Below are 18,834 nucleotides of genomic sequence, written 5' to 3' on the forward strand. Positions count from 1 at the left end.
TGGCAGCTTGAGTCAAGATGCTAAAATAACCATGAATGTCAAGCTACTTAGCCTTGTAGGTTCATCATTATAACTTTTAATTAAAAAGGATTAATGATGCTTTAGGGTTCACATGTAAAATGTAGTAAGTAAGGGATTATAAAGTAAGAGATAAACTACACTGAGGTACAATCAATCTGTGATAGAGAACCTCCTGTGGTATCTTTGTTAAGGTTTCCCCTCAAAGTATGATTTAAATCTGTGATTACTTTTTGGTCGAACTCAATTATCCTCTCAGAAAGACAAATAGAAATTTTCTGCAAAAGTTTTTCGATAAAGCGTTAGCATGAAACATGAGTCCAATAAAAAGCAATAACACCAGCACATCCTCATTAAAAAGTGCTTTGTCATATTTCAACTCCAAAGGCAGTGTGGGACCAGAAGACTTTTATTAACCCATTAGCATGCTAATTACTGCAGAAGAAAAGCGATACAAGGAGAGATGTATGTTGCTCAGGCCCGCCAGGTCACTTAAGCTGCAAGGAATGTGTTTAAAATTGTTTAGACATATTTTCATAGCACATTCTTCATTGAGACAAATGACAGGAAATGTGCACAACTCACGGCTGAAAAATGACATTGTCATCGTAATGAGGGAGACAATAAGCAATCCTGGCTTTACTGTTTGCAAACAAGCATCATTCATGATCAATATCCACAGCTATAAAAGGTGATCCTCTGAGCCTTTCTCAGAAGCTCGATTGATTTTTACTTTGTCTTATGTCTCAGTTTTATAAGTCGAGCTGAGTACCATGAAAGGTTTTTTCGTTTAAATGTTTCTGTGTGTTTTGCCCGGTCTCTGAAATAAAACATTGTCCGTTTTTTCTTAAACAAAAGGGGTATGTAACAATTTACAAATATGCTGTGTACCCATTCTCTCCCAATTTTTTGGCGACATTTCTCCCGAAGCGCCCTGTCTCTCACACACCCCTGAGACCGGGATCTCTCAGAGATCTTGAGAAACAAAAAGAAAAACAAAGACCGCTTAGTATGTTAAAACTTTTATCACATTCTTGAGTAGTTATTGAGCAGGCAAGGAAAGTAAAAACAAGATCTTCACAACAAGAAGCTCCCGTTTGAAGGATTTATTAAGTGACGTTTCGAGCCAACTGAGGAAGAGCATATTGGCACTATGGCGTCTTGGTGTGCGAAATCAGGACTTAAATGTTCAGAATTCTTTACATTTAATGCATGCAGGATCCGTTTACCATGTTTACTTTTGTCTGGACGAGACAGGAGACTGAAGACACATCCAGAGAGTAACAAACAGTCATCAAGGTCAGAAATCATTTTTGCAGTGAGTTGAGATTGAAAAATCATTAATCACTTTATGTTGAGTTCAGAACTGCCTCGTTAAAATCCATTAATGCATGTCCATAGATCCTGTTTGTGCATGTGTGTAGTTCGGTCCTATCTACACAGGGGGACTGATAGAGTATGTAAAAGTAAAAAAAAAACATTTGGGTGTAAGATTGTATTGTACTACAGTAGTACTTTTTTGAAACTCAGAGGGAAAAGATGCCCCATAAAGTCTCACTACAAGTCATGTAAATATTGACGTGCATTACCTCAGTGGAGATTTTGACCAGTGTGTGTCCACCTGGTACAAGCCGCTCCCATTCTCCTCCCTTGACACACCGTTGAGACAGACAGTGTTAGTATCCTCGTTGATGAGAAGCTCGACGTCGCCATTTCACGGAGCTAGATACATGGAAAGAATGTCTGTAAAGTAGTTAGCACAAGTGTCTAGGAAGGTGGTACAAAGGCAACTCAGCAGATGACATTTTTCCAAGAGGAGTATTTATTTACAGAGATTAAACCAACACGTGTTAACTTAACCAAACAACAAAAGTTCAATGTCAAAAAAGTAACTTCATTCGTAATGAAATCAGACTAAGAAACATGTTAAAGGCAGCACGTGCTCACCTCTCCTCATGCGAGAACAAATGTCTCCTGGCTTTATAGACGGTCCCATTAACAAAATGGCCGCCACTGGGAGCAGCACAACTCACAACTAAATAGTGGGTTTACACTTTTCTCTTAAAGCAAAAAAATCTAAATTAACCCTTAAATTCACCTCAGATCATTTACTCAACTAAATGAACATTAAATAATTAAATTACATTCTACCAGTAACTTAAACAGGAAATGAAACCCCTTTCAGATGGTCTGACCCGGTGATGTCGGCGATGACATCATCAATCTGTTAAATACACAGGAAGTGCTGTGCCAGCCCTTTTTACCTGCATGCAACCACATGGGAAACTGAACAAACAGAGTTAAGCATGGATAAGAGACAAACAATAATATTTAGCAATTCCAGAAACTAAATAAAAATGACTGAACGAAATCAAGACTGTGTGTTTGCTTTAAGTTAATTTATACTTTGATGTGAACCAAGTGTTTGTTCTGTCCTCTGAGTCTGCCTTCTCAACTGTACAATAGTGCATGGTGTGAGAAAGCCCGAGCCACACCAAGCCCTTCCAGAGAGGGGCTTGGTCAGACAGCTCATTTAACTTTAAAGCTAAAGACACAGGAACAGCCTGTTCCGATCAAATACAGGATCAGAGTGGATTTAAAACAAGAAACTTCCAGACATGTTTTTGGAGCTCTAAGACTTCTTTAAACTGGTTGAAAAGGAGGACAATGTGTGAACTTTAAAAAGAGAAAGTATTAAGACATCAGAATAAAGTTTTTTGGCCTTTATGTCCATATATTGTAATCATTTGTAGTAATTTACCAAAAAAAACTTAAAACACTGGAAATAAAGGGTTGGTGCTTTACCATTTGCAAGTATGTAGTCTATATGATATATACCCAATATAATAATAGGATTAACAATGTCTGAAATGTTAATATTCAATATGCCCATATGATAGACTATATCCTTATTAGAGAATGTAGGAATGTTATCAATCTTTAAAAGACAACCAGCTTTGGACATCAGACCAAAATATTATAACATATTAGCAATCAAAAAATAAATGTACCCAAACATTACATCAAGCGTTTTTGGGGCCGTTTTAACGTCCTCACACAGAGGGGTGTGGTAGAGGCTTGATGTGTTGCCAGGTTGGAAATCCTCTTTCTGTTATAATGTGGTTTAATGATATATTGCTGTAACGCTATATCTGTTGTGAGTAAAAGCACATTCCAAAATTATTTCGATGCCAGGTTCTCCTAAACTTAAAGAAATTTAAGCATTTAAAGATAATTCATATTCGCCATATTCGTATTCATATTTACCTAATAAAAGAATGCGTATTTTGTCTGCCTTAAAAAGCTGAAGGCTGTTTCTTACACAGTTGCATAATAAGAAATGTATTGAATAGATTGCTTCTTGTGAGGTGCATGTGAAGAGGTAAAGTGGCCAGAGGACAAACAATAGGGATGGAGCAATGCTGGTGAAGATTGTGCTTCCAACACAATTGTCCATGTGATGGGTTATCCTATAAAACGAGGTGGACTTCTGGTCATGTACGGGAAAACACCAGACACCCTTATGGAGTTGTAGGTGTGTGTGGTGTGTGTTCATGTAAGCCAGAGACAGAAAGACAAAGAGGGGGAGTTTAATGGAGTGTCCCAGGGCGAGGTTCCGTTGTTCCCCCTCATCAAGCACGCTGGCAGTGCTTTAGCCCTGTAATGGCTACCGTGTGCCCTGAGCCACTACATGCTCCACAGTTTCCTCTCACTCATTGCTCATTCTTATTGGCCAGGTGCAAACACATTGCATAGTGCGGGCGGGAAGGTGAGAGGATGCAACATTAACAGACAAGGGGCAAGTGGGTGGTGTGTTGGGGAAGAAAAGAGATGCAGGGGCTAAAAGGTGAAGAGGAGGAGGAGGGAGAGAGGAGATGGTTATGGAGGGAATCACTTAACAACACAGTGTAATCCCAGAAACAAATGGCTGCCAGTCTCTGATTACTCTTCTTAACATGCACATTAATAATGAAACACTTTCAAACACGAAGAACTCATATCACATATATTAGCACTTAAGACCAGCTCTGACAGCAGCCGTTTAGAGGAGTGATATTTGGCCGAGTGGAGAATAGTCCTGGGTAGCTGAATCCCTCCCTCATTTATCACTGGCAGAAACCATTACAGACAATCATAACAGTGTCATTCAATGCACAAGAGGAGGTCATAAACACAAAGCTGAAGGGGCTGCCAGCCTGTTCTCTCTGACACAGCCTGTCTGCCTCATTGTTTCTGTTTGTGGTCATTTTCTTTAACACATTCTTGGTTGCTTTTGTTATTAGTTGATGTCATGTGATTGAACGGTTAAAGAAATGTTTTTAAAATTGCAGAAACATGTCATATCTGTATTGATAGCATCAAATGTCTCATGAGATTTCAGGGAGGCCTATAGGAATAAATATTGACAATAAAATGACACTTTCAGGTATTCACAGCTGAGCTTTTTTCTTGGTCTCTACTGCCCCCTAGTGGTTGTTAATGGTAATACTCTGATAACAGTAATTGTAAACCAGAATGGAATATTGTCAACATAGCCTGCTCTCTACAAAAATCTGATAAATCAAATGTGATAAGTTATTTAGAAATATAAGTACAGTAGAAATACATAGTAAACAGTTTTTATAGAATACATGACTATAAAAGTGAATAAAATAGTGAGAGCTTACATGAAGCCTCTTTCTACCCATAAACTCCATGACATTTTAAAATAAAGCACTGTTAATAAGAAAAAGGGAAGTGCTTGTCCAAAGACATGTCGACAATGTGACAACCATTTCTCAGCGCTTCCATGTGACATGTATGAGTCAGCTGAATGGCAGGATGTGCAGCTATGTGCTGGCTGAGTGTCTTCATTGCATGTCACTCGTGCACCGTCAGGGGAAATGATCCGACTAAGCCGAGTGTTTTCAACTTATCAGCCATACCAATCCCAGAGTGTCATGCAAAGAGAATAAGGCGATAATAAAGGATGGTTGACACAGATGTTGTTTTTTTTTATCTACATGACAGTGACATTTAAAGCTCTTAACCTTCAGCCTTCCTGTTGTCTTCATTATACTCATCTTCTATAATGAAAATATGAATTGGTCTATTTTTGGGGAATTGAATCTTGTATGTCACTTACAAATTACTCCCCAAATATCATCTCACCGACCCTTAGCACGACTCTGTCAACATATTAATTGTTTAATTTGCTCTGACATTTACCTGTTAAAGGACTTTGATTACATTTCACAAAGTTTGATAGCTTCTTTTTTCTTCTTTTATTTCCTTTTATTAAGTAAATTTTCACATTTACATAGAGCACACAGACAAAACAAATAAACAAAGACAACAGAAACACTATGTGGGGGCAATTTAGTCTAAAGTCCATTATTTTCCAAAGAGTCACAAGAAGGTCCTCCTCCTCTGCAAAGAAGAAGGTCTAGCTCTCCCCCTTCTTTGCAAAGATTGCTCCATAAAGTCTGAGAGAGAAAATCATCTTTTACATTACAAAGATTTCTTCAACTACTTCCACCCATTCCCAGAGGACTGGGGGATACGATTTACACTTTTTCCTTGTAACTTTCTTTTTTTGCAAGCAGTGAACAGTATAGTACACGGACACCAGTCTTTTGTTTAGATTCATTTATAACTAGCCTCTTGTTAAACCAAGATACAGGACCTGAACATCATTAGGGATTCCATAACCCTAAATCTTCCTCATTGCTGATGTGAATGAGATTGCTGATTTTTAATGTGTGATGGGAAAAAAAAAAGAAAAAATATTCCAGCCAAATTCTCATCATTTTTTAATTTCTTTTCTTTTTTTCCTTCTTATTGGGTTTTGTCAGTCGTTTTCTGTCTGTGTAATGTTGTGAAATGTTTCATGATTACATGCCTTCTTTAGAGTAGTATGCAGAAGAAGATGTTTGTACTTTAGGATCTTACTGTAGGTCTACCTCTACCTCTGCACAGCTTTCCCATCTCTCTGCCTCGTCTTAACGGCTCTTGTTTGAACAGGTAAGGACTGGTGTTCTTTCCCATTTCTCCACCTCATAGACCTTTATTTGCTCCTCTCTCTTCACGGGCTTCATTGTCTCCTCTGCTCAGATAAGAAGTCTATTATGAGCTTCCTTTAAAATTTACAAGTGCTGCTGTATGACCATCATCAAACTCAAGGTCTTTTAAAGTGCTACGGCTTTACACGCTTTCTCTCTCTCTCTCTCTCTCTCTCTCTCTCTCTCTCTCTCTCTCTCTCTCTCACACATACCCATCAGTCAAAGAGTGATCTTTTAGTTTGTTCCCCCTCCCCCTTTAGAACCATCTTATCAGCTCTGATGGTTTAGATTAATGATCAGCCAGAACACGAAGACACAACAGACAGAACCATTTATAAGAGTCCACTTTTAAATCAGGCTCTATTCAAAAACAACATTTATTCTCCCAGTGCTTTTCGCCAACATCTAATCTCAATGGACAAATAACACCTTTTCAAAAAAGTCAATACAATTCAACCCCAAAGTAGTTTCTGTTAAATACTGTTGTCGACACAATGTGGACTATTGTATAACCATAGAGTGCGTATCCAAAAGACCAAATCTGTGCCATTTCTTCTCCTATTGTGGTTTAATTCTGGCAGGCGATGCTAATTTTTATTAAAACAACAAAAAAAAAAAAAAACGCAACTTTGAAATGTATTCTACTCTAAAGAAAGGCAGCATTGTTCATTCAAGGGTATTTATTTTCTTTTCTTAATCCTAAACCAATGAGCAAATATTTTCCTTTGTGGGTTTACTTTCCTAATCTTACACTCTGTTTGTCTTTTGTCTTTTTTTTCACCACATTGGCGTGAGTCCTGGTATAATCTTGATAATCGCACTGTAGGTTGTTGAACCAACAGATGTTAACGGGGGGGGGGGGGGGGGGGGGGGGGGCAGAGCTGACCAGCAGCAGCAGTGGCACCCTCTGGTATAATAATTTCCTTCTGCTCTATAGGCATCTACATTCCTGGGGTTTACCCATCTGCCTATGCCAGGTGCACGTATGTGAATCTATACTGCATGAATGAAAAAACATGCAAGCAGATGCACATCACATGCACACACACTCAGACAGATAGTAAAACCACACGCACATACACACACACACACACACACACACACACACACACACACACACACACACACACACACACACACACACATAGCTCTGCAGTTTATGTAGATTTGGAGCATGTCAGTAAGAATACATTTCACACTATTGCACACAGACATATTTCATTTTCTATGACTGCTACTCCTGATATGTCTCACAGCCAGTACCCACAAAGCAAGATAAGAAAAGAAACTCACAATCTTTGTATAGTTTGTTCATTAACCAAAAGTCACAGCGCAGACCCCAACCGGCTTTGTCTGCATCTCATTTACTGCTCTTTTCATTGCAGTCCCTGAGATAAGTTTTCCACCAGTCAACTGTGCCCTCTTCTGGCTGATTTATCACATTACGCCATCACCAGATTGTTTCTAGTACAAGCTGCAGCAACAAGCAAAAATATCTTCTATAAACATCACATTCCCTAAAACAAATTGGTATGATGTCCACAAATTTGAAATGTGATTGGAACAACAAGTATAAAACTAGTATTGGTTTTTGAATCGTCTAAAAGACTCACATTATTAGGTTGCTGGTGGTGCCCAGCAGTTAGGTCACACCTCATGTACAGAGACTGTAGTCCTCAAAGCGGGGAGCCCGGGTTTGAGTCCGTCTCCTTTCCCCACGTCATTCCACTCTCTTTCTCTCCCCGACAATACACTGTCCTTTCAAATAAAGACATAAAAGCCCCCCAATACATCTTTAAAAAATACTCATAAGTAATTAAATCTCGAACACATTAAGGACGTATGATGATGGTATACAGATTTCTGAGTAATACATGGCCATAGTAAAGGACATGATTTAAGCAAAAGAAAAGATTAAGACATGTTACAGACTGTGTGTCCCCGTGTTTTACATCACCAATCCTAAACTTCTACTGCATTAACAAAAGAAAACATAACTATTACTTGGATGTTAGATACAGAGCCCTCACATAGGGTTTGAATTCTGCTCCAAATTGTTTTAGTACAAGGGATTTACTTGCAAGATACATGAAAATGCAGTAAAAGTAATACATGGAACTTGATGACTAAACATGAAATGATGGAAACAAAATGAAGGGTCAATTCAGGGACATGTGAAATAGTCATCTACAAAAACAGCACAATGTGGTTTCTACTTGATAGAAGTACAACAGTTCAGTCATCAGACTGTATGGGATATAGCTTTTCTGTTTGAGAACATTAAAAAAACACATTATCCATTACAGTAACTTTTTTTATTTGAATAAAACGAATAAACTAAAAAGTTTCTAAAGCTTTTATTACTGTCATGTTCCCTCTTCTAGACAGCTGTCAGAGTAATAGGTTATATGGAGGGTAAAAAGAGGCTATTGACACTGGACAAAGGTCCTTTGTCACATTCAGTCTGAGACTTTGCTGCACCTTTGATCTCATTTTAGCGAGGGACCTCATGTGAGACATTTTTATTGACTCCCAGAAAAGAACAAGGAAACACAGTTGTTGGTGAAAGTGAGAAGAGAAGCCTTGTTTCTGTATGCTGCTTTCTACAACGTTGAAACAAAAGTGAAGATCCCTCTCCTGCCCTCTAGTGGATGACTGCAGAAGTAGTTGAAATGAAACGTATATTCTCTGCTTGAATACAGCCAACATTTGTTTTTTATTCCAGGTTAGAGTTGTACAGGTGAAGTGCCTGATGTTGTACTTCTGCAATGTCACAACATTGTTTCATAAGAGGGTAACTTTTTTATTAGCTTCGCAGAGAAATGTGTTTGCATAGTTCAATGACAGCAGCTCTTGTGAGAACACGCTGGCAGACAGGCAGCCAAACTTTTCTACATAGGCCTCAGTCTGACTCCAGCCTTTGACCCTGCAATGCAAACTCAGGGTGCATATCAATGTGGGATCTCACAGTCTCTTTGTTTTTATTATTGAGTCTATAAATGTCTGCCTATCCTTAAACAGTATGTTATTAACAACTCAAATATGGACTAACCATCTTGTAAACTACAATACTGGTCCAGTAAAATGACTTGAATTGTGTTTTGGAAAATACGGCCAATACGGTTTTGGTCCGAGTAGCTCATGTCTTCACTCGTACTCACTGTCCAGGGGGTGATTTTTTTTTTGCTTCTCACACGCTTCCATTATATTAAGGCTAAGACTTTTGTGTAATTTTGCATTATCAAGAGTGTGATTGATTTGACTGACAGGTGGGCGCAATCTAGCTGTTATCAGGCCTGCCGTAACTCCAACTCTTATTACCCTTATTAGATTGATTGAAAGTTAGGTGGACTTAACATTTCTTAAATGTCAACCACAATCTTTGGGCTTCAAAATGTTTCTTCAGAAACCAAAGGGTGACGTCAATGAGACTATGTCCATGTTTTATAGTCTAAGGTCAGGGCCCCAATTGTGCCTCCTCAGTCATAAAAAGTCTGGACACGCCACTGGTGCCAAAGATAACACAGTGAGGAAGTGCTGTCCATTGATGTTTCATGATGCATTATGACCTTCTCTCCATGCAAATGTTTGAGAATTTAGAGAAATAAATGAAATGCAAATTAGCACATTTGTCTGCTTCCGTGAATGCCAAAGTAGCGATGAGAGGTGTGCATGTATCTAAAGCCTTTCAATGTTATAAACAAAATGACCACACAACTCTTATTCTCTGTGTAACTGCCCTCTCTTCTCTTTTCCTTTTTTTCCCTCAAAAGCTCATCACTGTCTGTCACAGTGATTCAGTAACCTGTTGCATCTCAGCTGGGATTATAGGCTTTACCGGTGTGTTTGTAGGTTTGTGTGTGTTTGTGTGTGTCTGTGCTTGCATGTGTGTTTGTGTGCCAAGCCCTTGATCTTTTCTTCACACTTCAGAGCCGCTGCAGAAATCTGCTCCCGCCCCCCCATCTGCTCCTCTATCATACTCTGTAGTGTGCATAGAAGAACTCATATTTGGGTCTGACTAATTATACTGAACACAAGAATATATCACTCATATGCCCAGGTACAAAAAATAAAAAAAGATACATGCACACACACTGTCAGCACAGGCACCTGCCAGGAACAGAACAGCATGTGGCCCAAATATGAATGAGCCAGAGAAACGCAATAAAGCTCGATAATGTGGAGATGAAAAACAGATAATCCTGTTACAGCACAAAAGAGGCAGAGGAAACTTTGCAGCACAATTGCACTCATGTGAGAAAACCCACACACATGCACACAGAATATAATTATATTACTGCACACAGGGACAAAGCTGAAAAGGTCTCTGAACCCCTGAATAGGAAAAGAAATAACTCACACACACACATCAGCACTGGCAGTAAATAATCCCTGAAACAACTGACGGTGAGAGAGAGATTCATCAGCTTGCCCAAGGCTGGCTGGACAGGAAAGCCACAGAGACAGATGGACTGGTTAAAGCACGGTAAGCGAGCCTGACCTTCCTCAGAGCTGGGAGAAGCAGGGGAAAGTGACAGGAGTGTGCAGAGAGGGAAGGGGCGTTGTCAAAGACAACGACGGCACTCTGGAATAGCTGTCATCAATCTTTAGTATCTCTGCAGACAGAAATCTGTGAGAGTGCGAGCGGGATTGCAGCGTGTGCGAGACAGAGATAGAGGAGGAGAAGGAGAGAGAGAGAGAGAACTGATGAGACTGAGACTGTGTGAGAGCAGAGAAGGTGTATGAGGGGAATAACATCAACCTCAAAATCAAATACTGTAAAGTGAAGGAATAAATAACACAAAGAAGGAGGGGGATGAGGAGAGGTAATTACAGTGAAGCACTGCAAGAATACCTGCTGATAAAAGACCAAATAAACCTGTTATGAGAATCACAAATTGTTAGCGGCTGTAATTTTTCCTCGAGGAAAGATAAATGATTAACATCCATCCATTCACCGGGCCCTGCTGCCATCCAGAGCAGTTCTTCTCTTATTAGGTGATACCTTTTCCAAATACCAAAGCTAGAGAGGATGCAGAAAGGCATTTCAAGCTTTCTGAGATACTGTATGAGTTTTTTTTTGACAAAATATTATATATTACAGATGCTGTTTATTTATGCATTTTCTTGATTTAAACTTCGGATCTGCAGGAATGTTAACACTGAGATAAGAAAATCTCTTTCACAAGGGAGCCGTGGACAAAACAGTAGTTTCACGTAAGAGAAGGAAAAAAGGACTCAAGCAAAAATAAATCAAAAACGATGTATCTGTGTGTAATGTTAGGTAACATGAATTCATTGGTTAAATATTCCTTAATATAGAACATCATTTTCATCATATCATTTTAACAGTTCAAATATAGCACCCTTTATTAACACCAGGCTGATCAAAATTATGTTACTTTTTCTGTAGTTGCAAAAACACCCGATGTTTTGGTCTCTGCTTTGTGACATTTGTATTTCTACCTTCTTAAAAATGTGGTCTATATGTTTTCAAAGATTGTTTTGTTTAGCATCTTGCATGTATGTTACAGTCAGTGCAGCGAAGAAAAGGAAATATAGGTTAGGGTCAGATATGCTATAACAGTGCACTAGCCAGTCAGGAGTCGTACTATGGATAATAAGCCTATGGTATGCAGGATTAACCATAAGTCTAGTAGGGTTGTCCTGACCTAGTTGGTTTTAACTGGTAATGATGCAGGCGTGGGGATGTAATGGAGACTAGAATGGAAAACATAATGGCCTCTGTCTCACAGTTGGGATCTTACAGAAAGAATTGGATGGTTTTTTTGTACTCTGAGGTACATGCTGCCCCTGCTGTTTAAAGACAGTTTTTTTTCTTCAGTGAGTGAGCAATGAAAGGAGGCAAAAACTGTCTAGTGAAGAATAACATGACATCTTATGAAGAAGCTCAAACCTATCCATAGTTTGGATTTCCTTTCTGTTGGTTTTATTAGTATGAGTATAAGTATGATTTGACATTGTTTGCTCAAGGATCAGTATGTGTTAATCTAACAACAATAGGACTTAAAATGTGCCATCTAAGCATGAATGACTATCTTCTGTCCTATTGAAGTGGAGCTACTTATTTCATATTCTGTAAGAAAAAAAATGAATGCATGAATTTTCAAAGTTTAGAAAATGTCCAGAAAGTCTTCAAACACCTCAGAGGTAAACCGTACCCCTGACCACAGCCTTCATCCTGCATCTCCACTATACAAAGTGCTTAAGTGTCATTACAGGCTATAAAAAGGTCTGACCTTTCATTAAAGTTTAAGGGCAGTCTCTCCACATCAATAAAAGATTTATTGATGCTGCTATGAAATGTGTTACCGTCATGTAGCCTGCTCTATTTAACTAATGTTTTGAGGGCAAGTGATGTGTTTTACTGAATATAAGGGAGGCACATGATAATTCGATTTTTTCATCAACTGCTTCAATGAAAAATCAGATTATTTTTTTTAACCCTGTGTTGATGCATTTATACTGGTATAAACAAAACCTCTACCATCCACACTCTAACAACTTACACGTGATGGTGTAAGCCCATGATAGATGTGAATGTATTATCCGACATGTCAAAGAGTTTGATCAGGGTCAGCTGCTTTTAATTCCGTCTGTTCAATTCTTCTTAGTGCCTCTTTTTACATACGTCGTCATCAATCATTTCATTCATTGAGACTGATGAAAATGGCTCAGGTGTTCATCGTTTGTTTCAGTAATTCAGTTAACCACAGTCTGCTTTGTGAAACTTTACGGTAAGATGATAACTCAGGGGACATAGAGACTGCATGCAGCGTGATCTGAGGCTGGAGGCATGGAGCACACATCTGTTCATGAAAAGTGGGGGGATGGATGAACACTTGAGTGGCCTTTTCTAACCCTGCTTCCTCACATGAGTGGATGGATGAAAGTGGCCCACTCCTGCACAAGTGTCTTGCAGCTTTGCTTATCCGTATTCATACAATGACACATTCCATCTTCTTTCTGAGCAGATAATAAGAAATGATTAAACCACCAGTCAAATGGAAGTGCATGCAGTGGGTGGGAAAAAGTGCAGTCCTGGTGTACTAGTCATGCTAGTGGTACTCGGATTTCATTCCTGAGCTTTGAACTGTTCTAATTTGCAAATGTAACCTGATTTAATCACCTGGTTCCATACAAAGCAGTTGAAATATTTTGATGGTTTTTTTTCCCTCTAGTCATAGCTGCCATTAGGTTGTCTTTTTGCTGGGGCTGAGAGTTAATAACATGATTTAATAGCACTACTAAAAGCTACCTTGCTTTCTTCTCACATTCTCTCTCCATATTACATTTCAAAGCAACAATAATCAACATAATGGATATTCTGTGTTGCTCTTCTGGGCTCCATTAGCAGTGTGTGCAAACACCACAATGTGTACCTCTTCATTAACAAGACTCTATTGAAAACTACCACATTTCCAGAATGAATAATAATGTTTTTCTTTTTTTTTCTGAAACATTGACAATGGAATTGAGCATGCCAGTAATCACAAATAGCCAAAACGCACACACACAGAGCAGCATAAATGTTGTTTCTCTTGTAGGAACACGATTTTGTGTTGAATAATAGAAACCCTTTCTCCCATCTCAACTTAAGATACATTGTGTTCAAGCTGTTGCTTATGTCAGTATATATGCCCTCCTATGACGGGAAACTAAGGCCCTCACACAGTCAATAATGTTACTCTATGACAGCAGCATCTAAACAATATGCATTGATTTAATTATTTAGGATTGTGAAGAAACTCCATTACATTTTTTGTCCTAAGGCGCACAATGTCTCCTACCTCAGGGCCTGACCGGAGCTCCCTTCAGCCAGCAGCCATCCATGAAATGAGAAAATCTATAATGCATTTAATTCTGTTCTCTGTAGATCAGGACTGTGTCTCACAATGGCACCGTGGGGACCACAAACATTGCAGCAACCTTCCTCCAAAACCTGCAGCAAAATCCTCACATACAGTAACTACTACTCACAGTGTCCACCATCTCTTCTGTCTTTCTCTTACCCACACACCTGCTGTACGCACACTTGCAGGAGTCTCTAAATACTCTCTTCCTTAACAGCTTCTGTGGCACTATATTTCTCTGTTGGCTGTGTTCTTGCTGCAATGATCTCAGCACTCTTGGCCAGCACAATACCCAGAGTACTTAGAAGATAAATCCCCTGTGTCTTAATAATCTAAAGTGGATGCGGTCCATCCTATCAATAATAATCAGTATGGAAGGGCACACGTATATAAACTTTCAGCAAATCCAAATACACTTTTCTATACATTGTTTTTCCATTTGATGAAAAAGTGATACTGTTTGTAAAAATGAAACACATGAGCTATTTTTTTTCCAATCTGAGAGAAATGCTTCAAGGTAAAATCTTTAGAGCAGTCTGGTCGTAAAATCCAAATCCAAAGAAGCTGAATGAAGCAGATTTCTTGCACGATTTCTCTGACTTCTAATTTTGCGGATGGTTGTCTGTGTTACATAACACTACAGAGTCATGCAGGGATTTTGCTGCTGATTTACAATGGCTTAAAAGCATTGTATACACAACATGCACTGGTCTGATTTTCTTTGATAGCATTGACAAAGTCTAATGTGACCTTGAAGCTATCCATGTTAATATTGTTTAATCTCCATTACTAAGCTTTTAAGTCTGTTCTTGAAACACACTTGTATCAGAGGGCCATTCCTGTTTTTTCTTGATGTTTCTTTACTCTTTATTTTATCCTAATTCTTAAAATGTATTATTTCATATTTCATCCATCCATCCATTTTCTTCTGCTTATCCGAGGTCGGGTCGCGGTGGTAGCAGGCGCAGTAAGTCAACCCAGACTTCCCTCTCCTCAGCAATGTTTTCCAGCTAGCTCCTCCTGGGGGATTCCGAGGCGTTCCCAGGCAAAACGGGATATATAATCCCTCCAGCGCATTCTGGGTCTGCCCCGGGGTCTTTCTCCCAGTTGGTCGTGCCTGGAAAACCTCTAAAGGGAGGCATCCAGGAGGCATCCTTAACAAATGCCCAAACCACCTCAACTGGCTCCTTTCGATGCGGAGGAGCAGCGGCTCTACTCCGAGCTCCCCCCGAATGTCCGAGCTCCTTACCCTATCTCTAAGGCTGAGCCCAGCCACCCTCCGGAGGAAGCTCATTTCGGCCGCTTGTATCCGTGATCTCATTCTTTCGGTCGACCGGTAAATCGAGAGCTTTGCCTTTAGGCTCAGCTCCCTCTTCGCCACAACGGTCCAGCACAATGCCTGCATTACTGCTGACGCCAAGCCAATCCGTCTGTCAATCTCACGCTCCATCCTACCCTCACTCGTGAACAAGACCCTGAGATACTTGAACTCCTCGACTTGGGGCAAGGTCTCACTCCCCACCCAGAGAGAGCAATCCACCTTTTTCCGGCAGAGAACCATGGCCCCAATGCCTGCTGGAGGTCCCAGCTTGAGGAAGCCAAAAAAACCACGTCATCTGCAAAAAGCAGAGACGAGATTTTGAGGTCCCCAAACTGGAAACCCTCCTCCCCCCGGCTGCTCCTTGAGATCCTGTCCATGAAGATCACAAACAGGACCGGTGACAAGGGGCAGCCCTGGCGGAGGCCAACACGCACTGGGAACGTGTCTGACTTTGTGCCGAGGATGCGGACACAGCTCCTACTGTGGTCTAACAGGGACCGGATGGCTCGTACCAACGGCCCCGAGGCCCCATATTCCCGCAGTACCCCCCACATGATCCCCCGAAGGACACGGTCAAAAGCCTTCTCCAAATCCACAAAACACATGTAGACTGGATGAGCAAATTCCCATGCCCCCCCAAGAAGCCCTGCGAGGGTAAAGAGCTGGTCCACTGTCCCACGGCCGGGACGGAATCCACATTGTTCCTCCTGTATCAGAGGTTCGACAATTGGCCGGAACCTCCTTTCCAGCACCCCTAGAGTAAGCTTTCCCCGGAAGGCTGAGAAGTGTGATACCCCGATAATTGGAGCACACCCTCCAGTCCCCCTTTTTGAAAATGGGAACCACCACACCGGTCTGCCACGCCACAGGCACTGAAAAGCAACATTGAAAAGGCGTGTCAGCCAAGACAGCCCAACAATGTCCAGAGCCTTTAGCATCTCAGGGTGAATCTCATCCACACCTGGCGCCTTGCCACTGAGGAGCTTTCTAACTGTCTCAGTGACCTCTGCCAAGGTTAGTGGTAAGGCTTCCCCTGGATCTTCAGACTCTGCCTCCTCTTCAGAGGACGTGTTGTCTGGGTTCAGGAGTTCCTCAAAGTATTCCTTCCACCGCCCAACAATGTCCCCAGTTCGGGTCAGCAGTTCTCCACCCCTGCTAAGTTCATATTTTTTAACAAATTGTATCGATTGGTATTGATAGACCTGATATTTGTATGACTGGTGCATTTAATTTTTCTGCCTTTATGAAGTACTTTTGAATGAATTTTAAAAGCCATCTTTAAATGAAATACAGAATCAGAATCCAGTTTATCGCCAAGTAGGTTAACGCATATACACAAGGAATTTGTCCGAGCATTCTGGTGCACATAAAACGAACACAGAAGTGTAATCAGAGGTTATACGAAATGAGCTGCACAGTTGTGACAACAGGTAATCATCAGCCATTGTGTCCATATGATTACAGAAAAGTCTGATGCTCATGGCTTAAAAAAATGGGAGACACCAAATGCTAAATGGATGCACACAGGATTACACGTGCTACAAGATGAATGTTCCCCGCCATTGTTTTTGACACTGTTTATGTGTATGTGTCACATTCTCTCTGGGCTTCTGCCTCACAGTTTCTCTTCTGTTGTCCTATGTGCCATGGTGGCTGAAGGCAGGCCGGCCTTGACTGATGATGTCACTGTGGTTAAAATAAGTAGGTCAATACTATGATGGTTGGTTGTGTTGTTTGTGTATCCCCACCATGGATCCCTGCTGTCAGTCCTCTCATCATTTATGTAGAGACAATGAAGGACAGAGTGTGAGAGGGGGGACAAAAGGGAAGGGGATAAACAGTATAATGGTGATTTGCTCCATTAAATCTCATCAGTGAGATGAATGAGGGTAGATAGGAGGCTGAGGGACAGTTGCAGCTGCAGTCGACCTCAGCTTGGTGTAACGCATTCACTCTCTGTTCTCTGTAAAATGTCACACAGTAATGAACACCATTATAACAAGCATTTAATGTCATTAATGTCATAAGGTGTAGCTGAGACATTAGGGATGCATGTCATTATAATTTAATGTTAAATAAATTAACAAATTATTTTCAAAAATGTATTTGAACTATATGACAACTGGAAATAGAGGAAAATAGGAGCCATAGTTTTCCAGACGGCCAAGGAGACACCTTTAAATGTCTTGTCTGTTCTGGTATTTCATATCTGAAGAGATCTTTAATTTCTTCCAATGAAGAACAACAAAAACAGGACATCACAAAAAAACTGACTGATATTGATTGATTATAGCAGATAATTGAATTAATAAATGTTTATTTTCTTGGCCATATCTGATTTAAGTATTTAACTAATAGTTTAAGATTAGAGTTCCCTAATGTGGTATTTAATTCAGTTCAATTAGTAAAGTTGATGTATTAGGGAAACAGGTAGCCTAGTCTTTAGCTTATGTGCTTATTCAATATTAAGCAATGTGGCCTTATTAGTCTTGATTATTAAATGAGGATGGCAACTAGGCTACCAAAAACACATGCCTATCACAAAACTACACTTCTGCTAATTCAGGGAGATTTTCAAAGCTGCATTATAACACTGCTTTATGACTACAGTTTTTTTTTCTTATTTTCAGTCACTGGCAGAATTACTACCCCATCAGTTTTGACTATGGTTTATCCCAAAACCCTTACATTTATGATCAATGAACTGAAATCGTCGACAGAGGGCTGCTGGCTCTACAAACTGGAGCGCCGTAAACATAGATTTGCAATGCTAGATCGGCTCTACGGTGCCCCAGAAAGAAACACAGATAAACACTGAAATATATTTTCGAGTCCTTTGGAAGAATGGAAACGGCAGTGTAAAAAATGTGTCATTTAATTCAAGGAGTAACGTCAATAAAGAAATAAACGCTAGTTGCGAGTTGATGCATCCCTCTCTACATTACACTTATCTATGGTCATTCGGTCGTGCCTTGACAACGACGTGAACGCGCATGTCAGGTTCGCTGCAGAGATCCCACTGCCTTGGCTCTCTCTCTCACGATTAAACGTAGAGGGATGGTGCTGACAGCGAGGGGAGACAGACGGCCAATATTATACGTTTGAATGGATCACCGGGCCAGGTGAACTCCCAATCTTACACGGGGTGGAACACCAATTCTCCGTTCTTCTTTTTTTGGAGGAAGACGACGCTGCCAGGGCCGAGGACGACGTGAACATTACTGATGGAATTCCCAGTCGCTGCTCGATGGAGAAACCGAAAGGGTGGACTCGTTATTAATAATTAAAAACCCTCCCCTCATCTGCTGCTAAAAGAGAAGGAAAATGCATCTGCACCAGGTGCTGACGGGAGCAGTAAACCCTGGCGATTGCTGCTATTCAGTCGGGAGCGTGAATGACATTCCCTTCACGGTGAGCTTTTATTTTGATATTAGGTGCTCCTGATGACACCCATTGAAGCTAACCACTGACTAGCTAGTTGGATAGTGAGCTAGCTAGCATTGACTGAATTCTGGCTGGCTTGCGAGCTAAAGCATTGGCTAACCGGGTAGTAAGCTAGCCAAGCTGCCGCACTGACAAG

General features: G+C 40.4%; 1 protein-coding gene across 5 annotated transcripts in view; it reads left to right on the forward strand.

The window, feature by feature from the left end:
• The first annotated feature begins 18,309 nt into the window (after positions 1-18,309).
• Positions 18,310-18,834, forward strand: part of dmxl2 (Dmx-like 2) — a 44,208-nt gene continuing 43,683 nt past the window's right edge. For 3 of the 5 annotated variants that reach the window (XM_061034266.1, XM_061034283.1, XM_061034274.1), the window contains exon 1: positions 18,310-18,665. In XM_061034266.1, the coding sequence (XP_060890249.1) occupies positions 18,579-18,665 (87 nt within the window). In that variant the 5' untranslated portion in view covers positions 18,310-18,578. The remainder of the gene's footprint in view (positions 18,666-18,834) is intronic. The other 2 variants (XM_061034293.1, XM_061034305.1) reach the window with 1 other exon arrangement.

The sequence above is a fragment of the Labrus mixtus genome, chromosome 1, assembly GCF_963584025.1.
Source record: "Labrus mixtus chromosome 1, fLabMix1.1, whole genome shotgun sequence".
NCBI classification, from domain to species: Eukaryota; Metazoa; Chordata; class Actinopteri; order Labriformes; family Labridae; genus Labrus; species Labrus mixtus.